At 36.0% G+C, this 18,637-nt stretch overlaps 1 protein-coding gene across 1 annotated transcript; it reads right to left on the bottom strand.

The window, feature by feature from the left end:
• Positions 1-114: 114 nt before the first annotated feature.
• On the bottom strand, positions 115-17,298 carry ppp1r18 (protein phosphatase 1, regulatory subunit 18). The gene is made up of 5 exons (XM_693482.10): positions 16,657-17,298; positions 11,346-14,859; positions 9,866-10,128; positions 2,765-2,984; positions 115-852 (listed from the first exon to the last, which is right to left on the bottom strand). Exons 2-5 carry the CDS (start codon positions 14,791-14,793, stop codon positions 824-826), a joined length of 3,960 nt encoding a protein of 1,319 aa, XP_698574.2. The 5' UTR covers positions 14,794-14,859; positions 16,657-17,298; the 3' UTR covers positions 115-823.
• Positions 17,299-18,637: the final 1,339 nt, after the last annotated feature.

Raw genomic sequence — 18,637 nt, 5'->3', positions numbered from 1 at the left:
GGCTTATAATCAATTACTATTTCAGAAATCAGGTGATTTCGTAAATAACCAGCAGGTGACGCTGTAATACAGCCAGCAAACTAGACTCAGTAAACAGCCAGTGACGCACACATCCATTGTACATGTCTGTAATGTTTATTAACATATTAAAAGTGCTTCTTCATTTCGTTGGAAAGGTAACATAGACAAAATGGTACTTCAAGTACAATGTACAAAAATGGATTTTCATTTGATCACATTATAAAAATCCAAATATAACCATTGCATATCCATATAGACACTCTCACACACTCACATAAACTCTGTAATTATATTTATTTTACAATCTGGTGATAATAACTTGTCATATCACAATATAATGTATAATCTAATGTTTATTGATCATCATCATATTTAAACATGCTACGAGAGTAACTCTAAACATGAATCAAATATAAGAATTTATAAATAAAAATAAATCTTTTTAAATGTGGTGCAGAAAAAATACAGTAAATGAAAAAATCTATTCCAGTTATATTTTAATAAACAAAGATCATAAATGATTTAACTGCGAAACTCAATAAATTGTGCAAACCATCATACCAAAGCGGGTGTCATTCCCAGATACTACAGTGTGTAAAATCACAGTTTATTTTCTGCTTCCCTTAACATAAAGCAATAACTTCAGAAATATAACCTCAATTAATTAAACTTTGTGCTTGCTGATTCTCTGACAGGACATGAAAAGCTACATAGAAATTTTGAAACCAGTTTTTTAAAAGTTTAACATCACTTACACCTTCCTGAAATGTAAAAAGTAAAATCTAAAGGATGCCATGGTTTGTCATTTAGAGAGCCGTCTGCAGGATTCATCTGGAAAAAAGAAAATAGCATTTCATATTATTGAAAAACGTTGATTTTATGATTTAAATATTGTTTTTTTTTATGCAACAGGGTTGTGCCACTTTCAGATACTACAATAAAGTACAATAATTAATCTGTCGTGGGGATTATACAGTTGCTATGGTAACAACTATAGTACAAATTAGGGCTGCACAATATATCGAAAATGTTATAGTTATCACAATAATAATATGTGCAATATCAATATTGCAGAGAAGTGCAATAAATTAAATTAATTTTATGTGCCAATATTGTGTGCTGCATGCATTGGTTGTTTAATGAAATAGCCCCGCCGCTGTACTAGCTAAACCTAGAGCTAAAAATAAACACTAATGCTGGGAGAAAAGTAAGGAAAATAATAACAGCCAATAACAATCAGAATTTCCACTGAGGTTTTCAGTCTTTGATGGTGTTTAAAAGTCTTATGCTGTGTTCACACCAAACGCGGAAGGAGCATCAAGCGTGAGAGATTTACATGTTAAGTCAATGCAAGCGCGCAAATAGACATCCTGCGACGCCATACGCGTGAATGGTGCAGCGCGAAGCTAATGGCGAGGTGTGAATTGAGCGTTTTGTGCATTTGACGCACTTAACGCGCGTTTCGCTCGAGTTCAAAAATCCGAACTTAAGCAGACATTCGCGCCACATTAACCAATCAGGTGCTTGCGCTTGCGGGGAATTATTGTGACATTGGGCCTGCTGTTGGTGTCCAGGAGGAAATCCTCCAGCAGACACCGACAACAGTTCATCAAACTGGACTGGGCTCAGTTAGAAGCACCGCTGAAAGCCTCCATCATCCAGGTTAAGTTTCTGGAGGAGTTTATGAGCTCACAGAGCTGGATGCACCTCTGAAAGGATCTAGTGGACACGGTCCTAAACGTATCGACGCTGTTTTTCAGCCTTCATAAAGCACATGAACAGTTATTTTCTTAATAAAATCCATGTTAGTTATTTAGCAACGAAGCTAGAGTCACCGGGCAGACAAAAGCCCCGCCCATCACGCGAATCTGCGTCTGTTCTGAAGTGAGTTTGATGCACAAAAGAAGCAGGGTTTGACGCGCAAATGAAGCGAGTAAACTCAAATGTTCACTCGGCTATTTAAGCACAAATATTGCGAATTATCCGCGCATTCCGCATCTGGTGTGAACACAGCATAAGGGCTCTATTTTAACGATATAGGCATGAAGTCTAAAGCGCATGCGCAAAAACATTAAGGGACTGCGCTGGACTTTAGACCTGCTTTTAGCTGGTCAATGGTGTGGTCTAATTCTTCAAAACAGCTATGCGCCAACAATGCGCCTTAACACACCTCTACTTTAGACCAGCACGCCCATGAGTCCACAAAGTGGCATACATGGACTTGCTATTTAAACAATGCGGTGCAAAACGTGAAAATTAGAGTTGCGCTGGTCTGAAAATAGCAACAAATCACGCCAAACACGACTTGTGCCTTATTGTGCCTGGTGTATGATAGGGTCCTAAATGTTTGCACCTTGATTGAAATAATTGTTTTAATTTTTTATTTAATTAGCTCATCATTACATAAAATATTTATTTAGAAAATACTGATATGCAGCATTTAGCAAGTTATTTATATATTATTCAATTCAATTCAGCTTTATTTGTATAGCGCTTTTACAATGTAGATTGTGTCAAAGCAGCTTCACATAAATGGTCATAGTAACTGAAACAGTGTAGTTCAGTTTTTAGTGTTTAAGTTCAGTTCAGTTTAGCTCAGTTCAGTGTGATTTAAAATCAATTGAATTGAATTGAATTTATATATTAATAGTTAATAGTATATTGCATAGTATTACATAACTACAAAATATGCAAAGAGTTTAATCAGTAATGAAGTTTGTTGTGGTTTTTGTGATGTACTGACCGACTTTCAGGAATCGAGTCCTGCCTGCGCACACACTGATGTCTGATGGATTTGTGAGTGCGCTGCTGCTTTCCTCGTCTTCATCATCTTCCTCCTGCTCGTCTCGATTTCCGTCCTCCAGTCCAGACTGAGGAAAACATGGAAGAGAGGCCAGAACACACTCCTCAGAGGGATATTCACACACTCGCTCCAGCTCGACCTCATCGAAACACACCTTCACCTGAGAGAGAGAGAGGGAGAGAGAGAAACAGCGGTCAGTGAACGCCAATAAACATTGTGCAGAATTTACAGTTCATGAATTATGAGTTTACAGACAGCTGAAGTCAGCGATAAGTCTTTTATTTAGCCTAATATCATGTCTTTCTTTCTTTTTTATTGCAGAAGATGAAAAGTCATGTGAGATTTAACAATACGGGGTGAGTAATTAATGCACTTTATTTTATCTGTATGTGTTGCAAGAAACTTTCTTTTGGCTTTAGAATGTTATGTTTAATTTAATGTGTTGGTATGTAAGTAACAATAAAAATAAAGATAATAAAAAGTTATAAAACGAAAAAACACAGGAAAATTTATAATTTACAAAAAGTATTATACAAATTATTTTTAAAAATTGTTACAAATAATATAAAATAATACAATTTTAAGCCTTTAAAGTCTTTTCTTTTTTATTTTTCAAATAAAAGATGGCAATAATAACAATTAAAAAGACCAAATGAAAATCAAAGAAACTGCTGAAAAGCCAACAGAAAAGTACATTAATTAAATGGCAAATAAAATAAATATTACACAAAGATCGTTTTAGTAGAAATTTTATTAGAAATTACTATATCAGATTTTTTACTTTACATTTGTTTTATGTTTTGGGAATCCGGTGAACAACAAAAGAGACAAAAGCAATGTAAAATCAAGGTAAAACTACAAAATGTTCCTTAAGTAATGAATTTCACATTGCAAAAATATGAATAGCCCCCTCTAGTTCAATGTTTCTTAACCCCGTTCCTGGAGTTACTACACGTTAATGCATGTTTTGGATGTCTCCTTTGTCTGTCACACCCATTACAGGTCTTTCGGTCTCTGCTAATGAGCTGATGATCTGAATCAGGTGTATTTGGTTAGGGAGACATGAAAAATGTGCAGAGCTGGTGGTCCTCCAGTAAGGTGGTTTGGAAACACTGCTCTAGTGGATTTGTCATCTGAAACTTACAACAAAAAGTTCCCTGAGTAATACATTTCAGATTCGCAAAAATGTAGACAGCGCCCTCTAGTGGATTTGTCATCTGAAATGTACAACAATGCGTACCCTAAATAACATATTTTAGATTCGCAAAAATGTAGATAGCGCCCTCTAGTGCATTTGTCATCTGAAAGATACAACAAATAGCTCCATAATAATTGAACTTCAGATTTTAAAAAAACGTAGACAGCGCCCGCTGGTGGATTTGTCATCTGAAATGTACAACAATGCGTATCCTAAATAACATATTTTAGATTCGCAAAAATGTAGATAGCGCCCTCTAGTGGATTTGTCATCTGAAATGTACAACAATGCGTACCCTAAATAACATATTTTAGATTTGCAAAAATGTAGATAGCGCCCTCTATTGGATTTATCATCTATAAGATACAACAAAATGCTCCATAATAATCGAACTTCAGATTTAAAAAAAAAACGTAAGCAGCGCCCTCTGGTTAATTTGTCATCTGAAATGTACAACAATGCGTAACCCAAGTAATGCATTTAAGATTCACAAAAATGAAAACAGCGCCCTCTAGTGGATTTGTCATCTGAAACGTGCAACAACAAGTTCCCCAAGTAATGCATTTCAGATTTGCAACAATGATGTGTACAGCGCCACCTAGTGGATTTGTTTCTGAAACATTACACATACTATATATTAACATTATACATACTATAACATCCTGAATCTGGTGGGTGCAGAAATAACAATCCAGCTTAAGTAAGCGTGCTACTCAAAGGGATAATGCGGAGCAGAACCCTCCAGAGATTAGCTGAAACTGAAGAGAGAGAAAGGAACCAGGCAGAGGCTTAAGGTTCAGATGAGGAGTGTAAAATCAGCCCGTCTGTCAGATTAACACAGTGACGTCAGCCGAGCCGGAAAACAGCCATGATCAGCATTACTGGCTCTGTACAACACACTTTTTCACTCTCCAACACACATTTTTCACCTTATGACACACACTTTTCTCTATCAACACACATTTCTCTGTACAACGCTCTTTCAGAATAACACCACATTTCATTTATGCACAGACATATTCATGCAGAAGCTTTTGAAAAAAATGCACGTTATAACAATAATAATGAGTGTTTTTATTTGATAAACTACTTTTTTATTATAATTCTTAACTAATATTTTAAAAAAAGCACCTTTAAAAGCAGCCTGTTAAAGCACTGAACACTATATGCACACATTATAATACAATAAATATAAAAGCAAGTTGTCTGATAAGTGTATTTCTGCACTATAATTAGTTTTTTACTCCACTGAACTCCTTATAAATGCCAGAAACTCATTAGCACAGGCCTTTCTAAAGGGTTAATGCTGAAAACTGATGATCCTGACAACAGTAAAAATGACACACTGTCCCTCTTCCCAACAGGGAAAACCAGCAACAATCAAGAATGCATGATTATATGCTGTCATGGCTTTGCAGTCAATAAATGTCCTTATAATGGAAGTCAATGGGGCAAAAATAGCATCAACATCACCAAAGGGGAGTCAATCTGAACAGTATGCAAGAGTTAAAATTGTATGCATTATTTATTGTTGTTGATTCCCATCTGATTCAGTGGAAAAGGGCCAAAATGCACAAGTCGAAATGCAAAAACAGTTAGCGTAGATTGAGTGAGATTAGCCTGTGTAAAACCGATCCTCTGATCATACTGTAGAGTCAGAGAATCAGCATGTGTGAACAGAGGCTGAAGGTTAGCTGTGGTCAGAGTGTAAAGCAGGCTAATGACACTCACACACGCACACACATACACACACAGCTGATCAACGTGTGATAGCAAAATGTTCATTAAACTGAAACGTTCAGAAACTGATAACCAGTTTGTCTGAGCTATAGGAAGTGACATGGTTTAGAGGAGGAAGTAGCCAGTGAGCAGTCACAAGACTGCCTTAAAAAACCCTGAATGTTGCAGCAACAAAAAACACACAATTCTATATTATATAAGGGTTTATACACACAGTGTGTCACGCGTTATGCAATGCTCTGATTTTAATCTTGCATAAATTTAAAAAAATTGAACTAAATCAATATATTTAAACTAATAGTCAAGATTTGCCAATAATTAATATTTTAAAAATTTTTGAAATTCTAACAGGAGAAAATTTCTTATTAATATGCAGTCAGGATACTCATCAGAGTCATTACCATGCTACAGCAATCCACATGTAAAAATGTTTTAGATGTATTTTAGAGGGTAAATTCAAACCAAATACCACCAGACCTCCTATATTACTTCAGAATTGTATTTCTACTTTAAAAATTCTGTCAAAACTATGAAAAAATAAGGTTCATATTCCTCAAAACGTAGAGGGCACTCTTGTGTGGTAACTGTGTACTGTCAGTGTACTGCGGCCTAACAAAATACCAATGAAAGCTCATTTCTTAAAGATATCAACTTCAAATTTGGGACATAATTAGTACAGATATTTGATTTTCTTTTATTGTAGATTTTGTAACATACATATTTTATGTAATATAATAAAATATGCATTTATTGTCTGATTACTTTTATAAACGTAAAGGTGCATAACTTTTGTTTTATTTAACTTTTAAAACTTTTTTCACTTTACTTTTTTATTTTAATTCTTTTTCCTAATTTTCAAAATAATTTGTATTATTTGAATATTTTTTTTATTTATTTTCTGATTAACAACATGATTTTTACATATATATTAATTTTATTTAAATGATTTTTTATTTTAATACTTTGTTCTAAGTAACAACATAATTTTTTGTATTTATTTAAAAAAAATTGTTTTAATCTTTTTTACTAATTAACATCATAATTATTATTCATTTAAATATGTTTATACATAATTATAATTTATTGAAATATTTTTTTTTATTTTAATGCATTATTTCTAATTAACAACATAACTTTTAGAATTCATTTTAACACACTTTGTTTTACAATCTTTTTCTAATTTGCAACATGATTTTTATTATTTATTTTAAATATATGTATATATATATTTTTTTATAATTAACTTAACAATTTATATCATTTCTTTAAATGTTTTATTTTAATAATTTATTTCTAATTACCAACATGTTTTGTTTTTATTTTAATACACTTTTATTGTAATATTTTTTTTAATTAGCAACATGATTTTTATTATTTATTTAATAAAAAATATGTTCTTCTAATTAACAACATAATTTCTATAATTTATTTATATATTTTTTATTTTAATAATTTATTTCTAATTAACAACATGATGTTTTGTATTTATTTTAATACACTTTTATTTATTTATTTTTCTAATTATTTTACTTTTTTATTAATTAAGTTTTTTTTTATAAATATTTTTTTTCTAATTAAAAACATACAATCTGACATCTGTCTTCTTTAAAATGAGACCAAGCTGAAGTCTATGCATCAAAGCAATAACGATTGGCATTTATTGATTACACATCATTTTTATGTCGGTTTAAAAATTGACATTTTAGGAGCTAAAGTAATACTAAACTATTTATTTTAGACCACCAAACACTTTCTCCATTGTTATTATCATCATCATAGATGTGATCTGGAGGGTCATATTTCACTTTCATGTACAGTTGACTCCAGTTCCTGGCAGAAGTTACTGTATGCGTTTACAATGCAAACATGCTGCTCTATTAACTCCCTGTGAAACGCTGACTAAAAGAAAAGCTCGTTCTTGTCTTGCCAAATTCTCTGGTTCCCTCTTTCTGCTCCGTTGAGCCTCTTTTGTGTTTGCTGTGTCCTATTTACTCCAGAAAGCTTTGTTTGATGAGAGCAGACACGGCCATTAAACTCCGCATCACATACAGCAGCATAAATACAGCAAACTCCTCTGATAATCGTGCATCATTTATTAATGCAGAAATTATAATGTGCCTTCAGTCCTAGTCAATTCCTGAGTGTGAGTTTTAGGCTTTTGAGTGATCCAGTAACAGAACGACTCATAAGATTTGTTCATTCGTAATTCACACTGTTTTATTTTGTCCTTTTCTAAACATTATTTATTCATTCATTCATTCATTCATTTTCCTTCGGCTTAGTCTCTATTTCAGAGGTCACCACAGCAGACATCATACACACATTTATATACACACTTATACACTACAGACAATTTAGCCAACCCAATTCACCTGTACCGCATGTGTTTGGACTGTGGGGGAAACCGGAGCACCCGGAGGAAACCCACGCGAACGCAGGGAGAACATGCAAACTCCACACAAAAACGCCAACTGAAAAGTTGTCCGAAGTGTATGAGTGTGTGTGTGTGTGAATGTGTGTGTGGATGTTTCCCAGAGATGGGTTGCAGCTGGAAGGGCATCCGCTGCGTAAAAACTTGCTGGACAAGTTGGCGGTTCATTCCACTGTGGTGACCCCGGATTAATAAAAGGACTATGCTGACAAGAAAATGAATGAATGAATGAATTCACAGAAAAACTGAATATCACAATGTCTTTTTTCAACACCGTACATCATACTTAGTGCATGTTAGTAAATACATTGACTAATGAAAGCTTATTCTAAAGTGTGATCAGAAATCTATAAAAAATGCTTGATGTGTACCTGCAATTCTGTCAATATGAGTCACATATACTACATGTATTAATAATTTTATGCTTTAGTTTGTGATTCAGCAGCACATATATGCTGCAATTCATGCTATAAATGAAATTACAAGTGAATTCAGCTCTCCTGAACACTAAATTTCTCAGTGCCATTAAACATGAACAAACAACTAGATCAGACATGGCAGAGTCAGTGCACTAGATTAACCTCCTCTATTCATAGACACTCGCTGCACTTCAGATTCAAGTCTTTATATGTTCAAACCAAGAGGGCAGATGATTATTTTAAAGTTGCAGATAATCATTAGTTCATTGCTGCTTATGCACATTTATTTAATATTTATTTAATGTAGATTATGCAGTGTTTAAATGTGTTTGTTTCACACACCCTCACCTGTGCACTGTGATGGCGTGAGGGATAATCCTAATCCAGGATTAACACTGAGCCACAATCAAAGACGACAGAGATATCCTGAGAGATCACGCTTTGATTTTCTTTTGAGAATCTTAAACGAGTGTCTTAATTTCTTGCATTATCTGCACTGTTTATAAGTCATTTAATTTAAATCTCATCAAATGTACAGAAGTCATTTTATAATCATTTAAATGCAGGTAAAGTGTCTAATGTTTCTGATAACTAAAATTATTGTATGAAAATGTCAAAATAACGTTCCATCATCATTCAGCTTAACATTTGTATGTGTATATTTGACTCATTTATGTAAAAATAAAGCATGGTTATTAAGTAGTTATTAAACAATATATATAGGAGAATAAGTCATAGTAAATTTGACTTTATTGGAAATGATAGAAAACTTTTTTGTGTGTAGCTTGAAGGATAATGGAAAAATATCCAGATAGAAATAACATAGCATATTTACATATTGCGACTGTTCTCATATCAGATGTCATATTGTAATGTCATATTTACATACAATGCTTTTACTAATATATTAGAATTAAGCTTTGAATGTCTGTCGTCATATTTAAGTCATACCATAAAAATGCAAGCATTTTGCTAATACACGCTATAAATGTGTACATATTACTAGAATGAGCATGTTGTTTTGAAAGAAATATGTTTATTTCCCAGAGATGTGTTGCGGCTGGAAGGGCATCCGCTGCGTAAAAACTTGCTGGATAAGTTAGCGGTTCATTCCGCTGTGGCGACCCCGGATTAATAAAGGGACTAAGCCGACAAGAAAATGAATGAATGAATGAAAGTTATGTTTATGTTAGCATGCATATTAAAAGTCTAAATGCCCTGTAAAAGTCATGCAAAAACAGAAACCCACTCACCGATTTGGGTGTCCCTCTACTCTTCACCAAGCAGGAGCGCTCCAGATTTTGATATCCTCCGATCACCTGGATCTCCTCGGCCGTGGGATACCTCTTTTTCCCCGTCTCCCGGGTGCTGATGGGGGCAGGGGTGGGCGTTTGGGTCTGGGGGGCTGCTTTGGGTGCTGTGGGGGAGGTCGCTGTCGGTGTACTCCCAGGCGAGGACGACCCAGCAGATCTCCGGGGGGTTATAGTGATTGTCGTTCCTCTCTTACTCGGCCCACCTGATTGATCATGGGAAAAATTTAAATCAGGATAATTATGGTCAAAACTGTAATCACATTTAAATATCAGGATCATAATAATAGTTGGCCATATAACCAAAACAAATATATAGACCATTTCAATGTGGTCATGTCATTGGCCCATGAATATTTCCTGCTTGTTATCAAACTATTTCATTACTGTAAGAGGCAATCTATTCATAACTTGATGTTAAAACAGCTATCATAACATTATTTATTAATAAGTGACTCTTTTTTGATTCTCGTAAACTGTAGAAATGAAAAATGTAAAACAAGAAATACGTTGGAACCACTGTGTTTACATCCCTCAAAATGGGCTACTGTATATGTTATATAAATATATATATATATATATATATATATAGTACTGTGCAAAAGTCTTGGGCCACTAGTATTTTCACCAAAAATATAAGGTTTAAAGTTGGTTATTTCAATATTTTTCTGTAGCATGTCAGTTTGAAATATCAATTTACATTATTATTGGCATTAATTGTAATTATAGAGATCTGATCTGATCATCATCCAATCTGTCAGGAAGGTCATGAAGAAACAGAACAAACTAAGACAAACTGAATCCAGAAGAACTTTGGCAATGTCTCAGAGATGCTCAGAACTGTTCAATGCTTTAAGCATTTTATTTATCGAGTAAATTATATTACCTAAATCAAATCAACATTTGGTATGGCCACACTTTGCATTTAAAACACTTGTCTATAAATTTTAGGTAGCTTTCCAGATCATTTATTTAAAGCATCTTAGAGATGTTTGCCAAAGATTCTCTGGATTTATTTTGTCTTAGTTTGTTTTGTTTTTTCCTGTCATTCCAGACAGATTGGATGACGAAGCACGTCTCTTATTGCAATATTTACATGATTTTGCAATAATCTCAATTAATGATTTTCCATAATCATTAGATGCCAAAATTGAAATTAATTTGGTAACACTTTATTTTGATGGTGCATTTGAGTATTAGTAGACTGTCTGCTAAATATCTGTTGATTCTGCTCCTTCAACAGACATTTACCTGACTATAAGACACTTTGCAAGTACCTGTCAACCTACCCTAACCCCAACCCCAACCTAACAGTCTACTTATAATCTAATAAGAATTAGTTGACATGTAAATGCAATGTAACTTAAATTCAGCAAACAAAATAAAGTGTGAGCTTGAATTTAGATTAATTGCACAGTCTTACCTGAAGCGCTTCTAATGGAGAACAGAGGAGGAGAGGGAGTTGACGAGGAGGGCGATCCCGCTGATGATGATGGAGAGATTTGCTCTGGAGGTTTCGCCGAGTTCTGGGCATTGATTGTGAATGATCTGACCTTTTGTTGAGGTTGAAATCTTGGGGTGGAAATCTGAGTCTCTCTTAAGATGTCAGGCCTCTTTTGACCCTCGGCGATTCTCACCTCCGGTTCTACAATGGTGCGACTTGATTTTTTGTCTTTGGGGAAACCACATCCTTCTTCCGGTTCCCTCTGTAGCTGTAGTCTCTCCACCTGACGCTGAACCGTCTGAACACCTGTCGACTCCACGGTCTCAGATTTCTCATGATTCCACACCTTGGCCTTTTCTGGAAGGACGTCCGGCGAAGGTGCTTGTCTAATAGGGTTGTATTTACCTTGCAGTCCACTATGTGGGGACACATCAGCTGATCTTTCGCCGATACACACTGTAGTTCTAGACCCTACAGTCTTAAGGTTATAAATCCGACTCATGGCGTCCAAAGACTCTAAAAGAGTAGGAGAGGGAGAAAGAGAAGGAGGAAAATACTCTTCCTCTAACAACTCTTCCTCTCTTTCAATTCTATCGTCTTCTCCGTCAAAGTCCTGTGTTCTCGGAGCATTGCAAGCTCTTTTCTTAGTTCCGCAGATATCACTTTTGGATGTGATCTCCACTACTTCTCTTTCTGATGACTGCAAGAGCGACAGAGAATCAGGAACAGGAAGTTGAGGGCTTGACTTTGCCATGCTGACTTCCTGTGTGACGTCAAGCGGTGTGAGAGTCTGCACTGTGGTTTCTTCCTGCTTGCTTGTAGTTGCTTCAGTTTCATCATGTCTACTTCTCTGTGTTTCCTTTTCCTGCTGGCGAATTTTCTCTTTCAGAGACTCCACTCGGGTCAAAGGTCGGCCTGTTTTCCAGCTTCCTCTCCTCTCAGTTTGTCCACCCTCTTGTCCAGCAGGCAGACTCGATCTTCTTATTTTCGCTGATATATCGACTCCATAAAACACTGTTCTGGGGATGGTGATTCCTTCTTGAGTGCAGAGCTTGCTCTGGGATAGTGTTGTTGGGAGTTGTGAGGAATAATATGCCTCTTGCTTTGGAAAGTTTTCATAGTCTTGATGCTCTTGGAAACTCAGTTCATCAGAGATCATGTCTGAGTCCTCATGTGAACATGCATGCGTTGAACTTTTAAACTCTATGTCTGATTGGATTTTGCCTAATTTGCTCAACAGATCTTCTGTGTGCTGAGTAAGGACTGCTTGTTGTTGTACGGAACAGGTTGTAGATGGACAACTAGTGTTTGCAGTGTTGACACTGCATTGGCACTGAATGTCTGCAGGGAGATCTGTAGTACTGTCATCTGAAGGTGGGATGTATATACCGTGGGACTGTCTTGAATCTGGAAGAGTTGCTTGGTCCTGATTCTGTCTTCTATCGGAATCATTCTGGAATTCTGTGAGACTCCATTTTTCCTCTTGCTTTTTATCTCTATGCATCTCTTTATCTATTTCAACCTCATTCTCTTCTCTGTTCTCTCCGCACTCCCTCTCCTCATGTTTGATAGGAATTCGCCTTGCAAATGCGACCTCCTCTGGATTTTTGACGATGGAGGCTACAGTGAAGCCTTCATCTTCTGTCTTTCCACAAACATTCCTCTCCCTATTTTCTGTTTGCCTCTTTTCCTCATCATCTTTAGATTTCCTGTTGACCCTTGATTGACCCTCTGATTGGTCTTGAGTTTTGACTCTGCGGTCAGAGTGTGTTCTCTCCACAGCCTTAAAATCTCGGTTCTCCTGTTGTCGAATCACGCGGTCTGAGAAGCTGAAGGATCTCTTCGGGACTCCTCGGAGTGTCGGATTGTTTTCCGGCTCCTCCAGGTTTGGGACGTCCTGCACTGAGAGGTCTCCTGTGCTGTATCGGGCCCTGGTCTTGTCGGGCTGGTTCAGGGATTCTGTGCTTTTGGATCTCAGTGGAGGTTTGGGGTTTTCCCCGAATTTACTGAGCAGCTGACTGACCCGCCCACTGACCCGAGCGGGCACACTGACCTGCCCACTGCAGCCCGGAGCTCTGTGGCCCAGCACTCTCTGCATAGAGCTCCATATTCCCTCTTTCTCTGAACGCTCCTCACTTATCCCTCGTTCTTTACTTTTCCCTCGTTCTTTACTTTTACCTCGTTCTCTCCCTTTTTCTATCCAGTCTTCACGTCTCCCTAGCTCTTCACTTATCCCTCGCTCTTTATCTTTTCTTCGCTCTTTATTTATCCCTTGCTCTTCACTTCTCCTTTGTTTTTCACTTATCCCTCGCTCTTTACTTCTTTTTCGCTGTTCACTTATCCCTTGTTCTTCACCTCTTCTTCGTTCTTCGCTTATCCCTTTCTCTTCTCCTCTCCATCTTTCTTGACCTTTCAATCTCTCTTCACTTATCCCTCGTTTTTCACCTCTCACTTTCTCTAAACTTTCTTCACATCTCCTTCTTTCTTCACTTCTCCCTCGTTCTTCACCTCTCCTTCTCTCTATCCTCTCTTCACCTCTCCCTTTCTCAATCCAGTCCTCCCCCCTCCCCTTACCTCTCCATCCCTCTTCACTAATCCCTCGCTTTTCACCTCTCCCTTTCTCTAAACTTTCTTCATCTCTCCTTCGTTCTTCACTTACCCCTATCTCTTCACCTCTCCCTCTCTCTATCCTTTCTTCCCCTCTCCCTCTCTCCATCTTTCCTCCACTCTCTCCATCTCTTTTCCCCTCCGTCACAGGAGGTTTGATGATCAGCACTTCCGATGCTCTAATCTCCGTCACACTCCCACCTCCCGCCAGAAACTCCCTCAAATCCATCCTCATCCTTTTCTCGTCCTCCTCCACCTCCTTCTCCACCTTCTCCCTCCCGCTTTTATCTTTCTCAATAATGATAATATTGTTGGCCTGGATCGTTCTCAGACCCACGACTGGAGAGAATGGACCCGTCTCCTTGCCTTCTCTCCCGGTGCTTCTCTCTTGCTCTCTTCCTTCATTTTTACTCTCTCTATCTCGTCCTCTCCAGACTTCTTTTTCTTTATTATGATCCCTCCCGGATTTACTACCAGCCTTTTTACATGCATTCTCTCCAATCACCCTTTTATCCTTCCTAAAGCTGTTTTCAGAGCGGATGAACGGGTTCTGTTGGAAGGTTTCTTTGGATATCTTTTGTTTTACCTTGGGGAGATGTTCTGTAATGATGTCCTCAGTGCTGGCCAACACATCGGGAATACGCTGTATGTCTCGCTCTCTCTCTTTTTCTTTTCTTCTCTGGATGATCTCCCTTTTCCAGGCTGGCATGCTGGCCAGCCTCTCTTCTTCCTCACGTTCTCGTCTTTCTCTCTCCTCCTCCTCTTTTCTCTTTCGCTCCAGAAGCATCTGCTTCCATTCTGGTAGCGCCGACAGAGACATAACCACGCAGGGCTGGATGAATCAGTTTTGCAAAAACACAATTTTCCCCTGGGACATCCAGTAATTCTGTCAACAAACAAATTGATTAGCAGGTAGGCGGTTGTGTTTTTTATTTGTTAAACATGCTATGAGTAGTGCAGATTGAGTAGTTGCAAAGTAAACATTCGTTAATTTTCCTTCGGCTTAGTCCCTTTATTCATCAGGAGTCGCCACAGCGGATAGAACCACCAACTATTCCAGCATTTGTTTTACACAGGGGATGCCCTTCCAGCTGCAACCCAGTACTGGAAAACACCCATACACACACACTCCTACACTACGGCCAATTTAGTTAATCAATTCCCCTATATTCCCCAAATGTGTTTGGACTGTGGGGGAAACCGGAGCACCCAGAGAACCACACAGTCCAGCTGGGACTCGAACCAGCCACCTTCTTGCTGTAAGGCCACAGCGCTAACCACTGAGCCACCGTGTTGCCCAAAGTAAACATTGATACTTATAAAGATAATTAAACTTGTGCTTTGTGCCGCTTCATTTTGAACTGGTTAAAATTCTATTTTCTTTATTTGTATAGTGCTTTTCATAATAATTAATGTTTCAAAGCAGCTTTACGAAAGGTTTCATTATTGCATTACAATGACATTTGAGAAAGATAAGGTAAAGTCATTTGTTATTTTTTTGTTTGCATAGATATATTGGTTTGTTTTGATGATTTGTGTTTAAATAAATGTTTTAAGTGAATATTACCTTCAAAATAAATCAAAATCAAAAGGTATGTCTAAAAAAACATTCATATAAGTTGATGTAGTTACATTTTCCATGCACTTATTATACTAAGTAATTACTATGAATAATGCATATTTACATGTAACTAACCATAAACTTTAAGTCAATTCAATTAAATATGTATGCATGTCAAATAGGCTAAAGTTTTTATTTTTTTGAGACTGTTCACCATTTCACTTTATTTAAAGTTGTTCATGTTTTATGTTCCATGTACTTAACACCAGTAATTACAATTAATTATGCATAGTTATTACATGTTAATAACCCTAAACCTAATCCACGTTCAACCATAATCATTTATTCCATGTAATTAATTAATATTATTAGTTAAATTAATAGCTAAACTGTAACTAGGACACATTAAATAAAGTGAAACCAATAATTTTATTGCTTTTGTTGCAAACAACATCTAAAACAAACAAATCTAATAATAATAATATAAAACAGGATATACAAAAAACAATAACATCAATATATAATCACGTTTGTTTTCCTGAAGATTTTATTTATTAGGCACTTCAATAAGGAGATCAATAAGTGATCTCAAATTATTTTTAATTGATTTAATAATACATGCAATAATGTAATGTTGCTGTGGTTTTAAATTAGGTGCACTGCCAACTATTCATATGTTGAGTTAATGCATAATAACCCACATAAATAAAATAAAATAGTAATTTATAGTAAATAATGTAGAGTTCTTGAATTATACTATAGCCAAACACTTGAATCAACCTGTTGTGATATTTTATAGTTAACCTACTATGCTAACACAACAACTAGTAGGCTAATATAAACTAATAATAACCCAATATTGTTGTTTTCAGTACTACATTACAGTTTACAGTTTATTTAAGGTAATTAATACACTAGTTAATATACCATTAATTAACAAATGTAAATGTAGAGTAGCCTGCAAATCACTTTACGAGCGACTATCAAAAGCAAGACTATACTAGCCTATTTTAGCATGTGGGAACGATTTGTTTGATATGCTGTAGATTTTCACTAGATTTCGACGTGTTTTTAAAAGATATTATACATTATGTAATGTTTTAAATGACTATTGTTACTCACCTTTTTTCCTCCGTGTGATTATTTTCGCCGGAATAAAGTTTTCCTCTTTCCCTCTCGCTCGACGTTCATCTTATTATAGTGTAACTCCATAAAGACTCTTCAGAAAGTCCAGGTAATCCCTTCAGTAGTCGAAAAGCTTCATTTCTAACACTCACCGAGTAGAAAAACCTCCCGTTAATTCATATTTCCGTGATTCGGTGAACTGTATTTGAGTCCCGTCAATCGCAGCTCAGTGTAGTAAATATTAGCGGCTTTAGGAGGACAGTAATCCCGTAATTACATTAAACTCCAGCAGGAGAATCACACACACACACACACACACACACACACACACACACACACACACACACACCGTATGATGACCGAGAAAAGGCGTTTAACTAAGACTGTCGTTTGCTCTTCATCCCGGACACCGGAGAACATCGGTTAACGGAGAGACGCCATTAACCGTCAGCTCACTAATAGTATAGAGCACAAACGCATCTACAAGTTCATAAACATGTCCAGTTTATGTGTAAAAGTTCATTAACGTCCTGCTAATTGTCATTTAATACTGTTTTCCTATAAAGACCATTAGAAATGTAGCCTGCCTACTCATCCACGAATGCGAAGGTAAAGTTTAGAAGGGATACAGCTCACATCAATCATTTTTATGACAGAGTAAAATAATAAATAATATTTTTACATTATTGTGATGGTTGGGTTTAGGGCTGGGTATAGGAGAAGACGTTGAAAAAAAAACAATTAAATGGGTCGTTTAATTAATAATATGAAAAACTCTTATGGCTAAGTACTGCGAGGTATGGAGGAACGTTAATAAATACAATTAATCTGTAGGCTATTTTAATAAATAATATGAATAATACTCGGTATAATTACTGTTTTTACACTATTGTGAAGGTTGGGTTTAGATTGGGCGTTAATAAAATACAATTAATGGGTAATTTAATAAATAATATAAATAATTCTCGTTAACTTCTGACGGCAGCTGTATCCCTTCTAAGAACAATCATACAAATAGTGGCTAGTAACATCTCTTTATTTATACACTTAATTATTTTTGGCCATTAGATGATCCTGTGATGTCAAGATATTATTATTGTCATTTTTAAAGCAACAATGCATGCATTATGGTATCCATGAAAGCTATTTAAAGGTACATTTCAAAGGTTTGTGTAAATATATTAAATTGAAATGTTTAAAATTAGACTTGAACTCCTAATGGACATATCTGAGCAATAAACACTCAAAACCACAAAGGTGTTTGCATAGTTGTCATAAAATTACTTTTATTTTTTTATTCATTCATTTTCCTTCGGTTCAGCCCCCTATTTATTAGGGGTCACCACAGTGGAATGAACTGCCAACTATTCCGTCTTATGTTTTATGCAGCGTCTTACTTTCCAGCCGCAACCCAGCACTGTGTAAATGTTTGTTTTCGGTTTCCCAAATTTTTTATAGGACAAGCATTTAACATTTAATTCAGCATTTAAAAAACACTTTTCTTTAAAGAAACTATTGGGGAATTAAGCCAAAAATAAAAATATAATAATGAACCTGCACCTCATTCCTGAAAAATACATTTAATTCCAAAAGTCAATGCTTGTTGCGCCCAAAATGTTGAATCTTTTTTATTATCATCCACTGATGCTCTAATTCGGGTGGCTTAGACATAATTGGTGCTCTATAAAAATACACATCATAACACAAAACAGCTGTAAAATTAAATTTATTTGAGGTTAACAACAGTGCATTTATGTGCATGTCCTTTTCAATTTTCATTACAGACCATTTTAATGTGATGCCATTGGCCCATGAACATTTCCTGCTTGTTATCAAATTATTTCATAACTGTAACGCGAGGCAATTCAATCATAACTTAATATTAAAACAGTTTTCATAACATTGGTTATCAATATGTGGCTCTTTTTGGATTCTTCGAAGCCATAGAAATTAAACATGTAAAACAGGAAATAAGTTG

The sequence above is a fragment of the Danio rerio genome, chromosome 19 (genome assembly GCF_049306965.1).
Source record: "Danio rerio strain Tuebingen ecotype United States chromosome 19, GRCz12tu, whole genome shotgun sequence".
Classification (NCBI taxonomy): Eukaryota; Metazoa; Chordata; class Actinopteri; order Cypriniformes; family Danionidae; genus Danio; species Danio rerio.
The sequence above is the reverse complement of the archived record's forward strand: the minus strand, read 5'-3'. Positions and strand labels throughout refer to the sequence as shown.

Bases quoted from the DNA above. Each gene is read 5' to 3' on its own strand.
- ppp1r18 (XM_693482.10), bottom strand. From the start codon at position 14,793: ATGTCTCTGTCGGCGCTACCAGAATGGAAGCAGATGCTTCTGGAGCGA. The intron at 10,129-11,345 runs GTAAGACTGTGC...ATGATCAATCAG, and splicing joins CTCCATTAGAAGCGCTTCAG to GTGGGCCGAGTAAGAGAGGA. The intron at 853-2,764 runs GTCAGTACATCA...TCTTTTTTCCAG, and splicing joins GACTCGATTCCTGAAAGTCG to ATGAATCCTGCAGACGGCTC.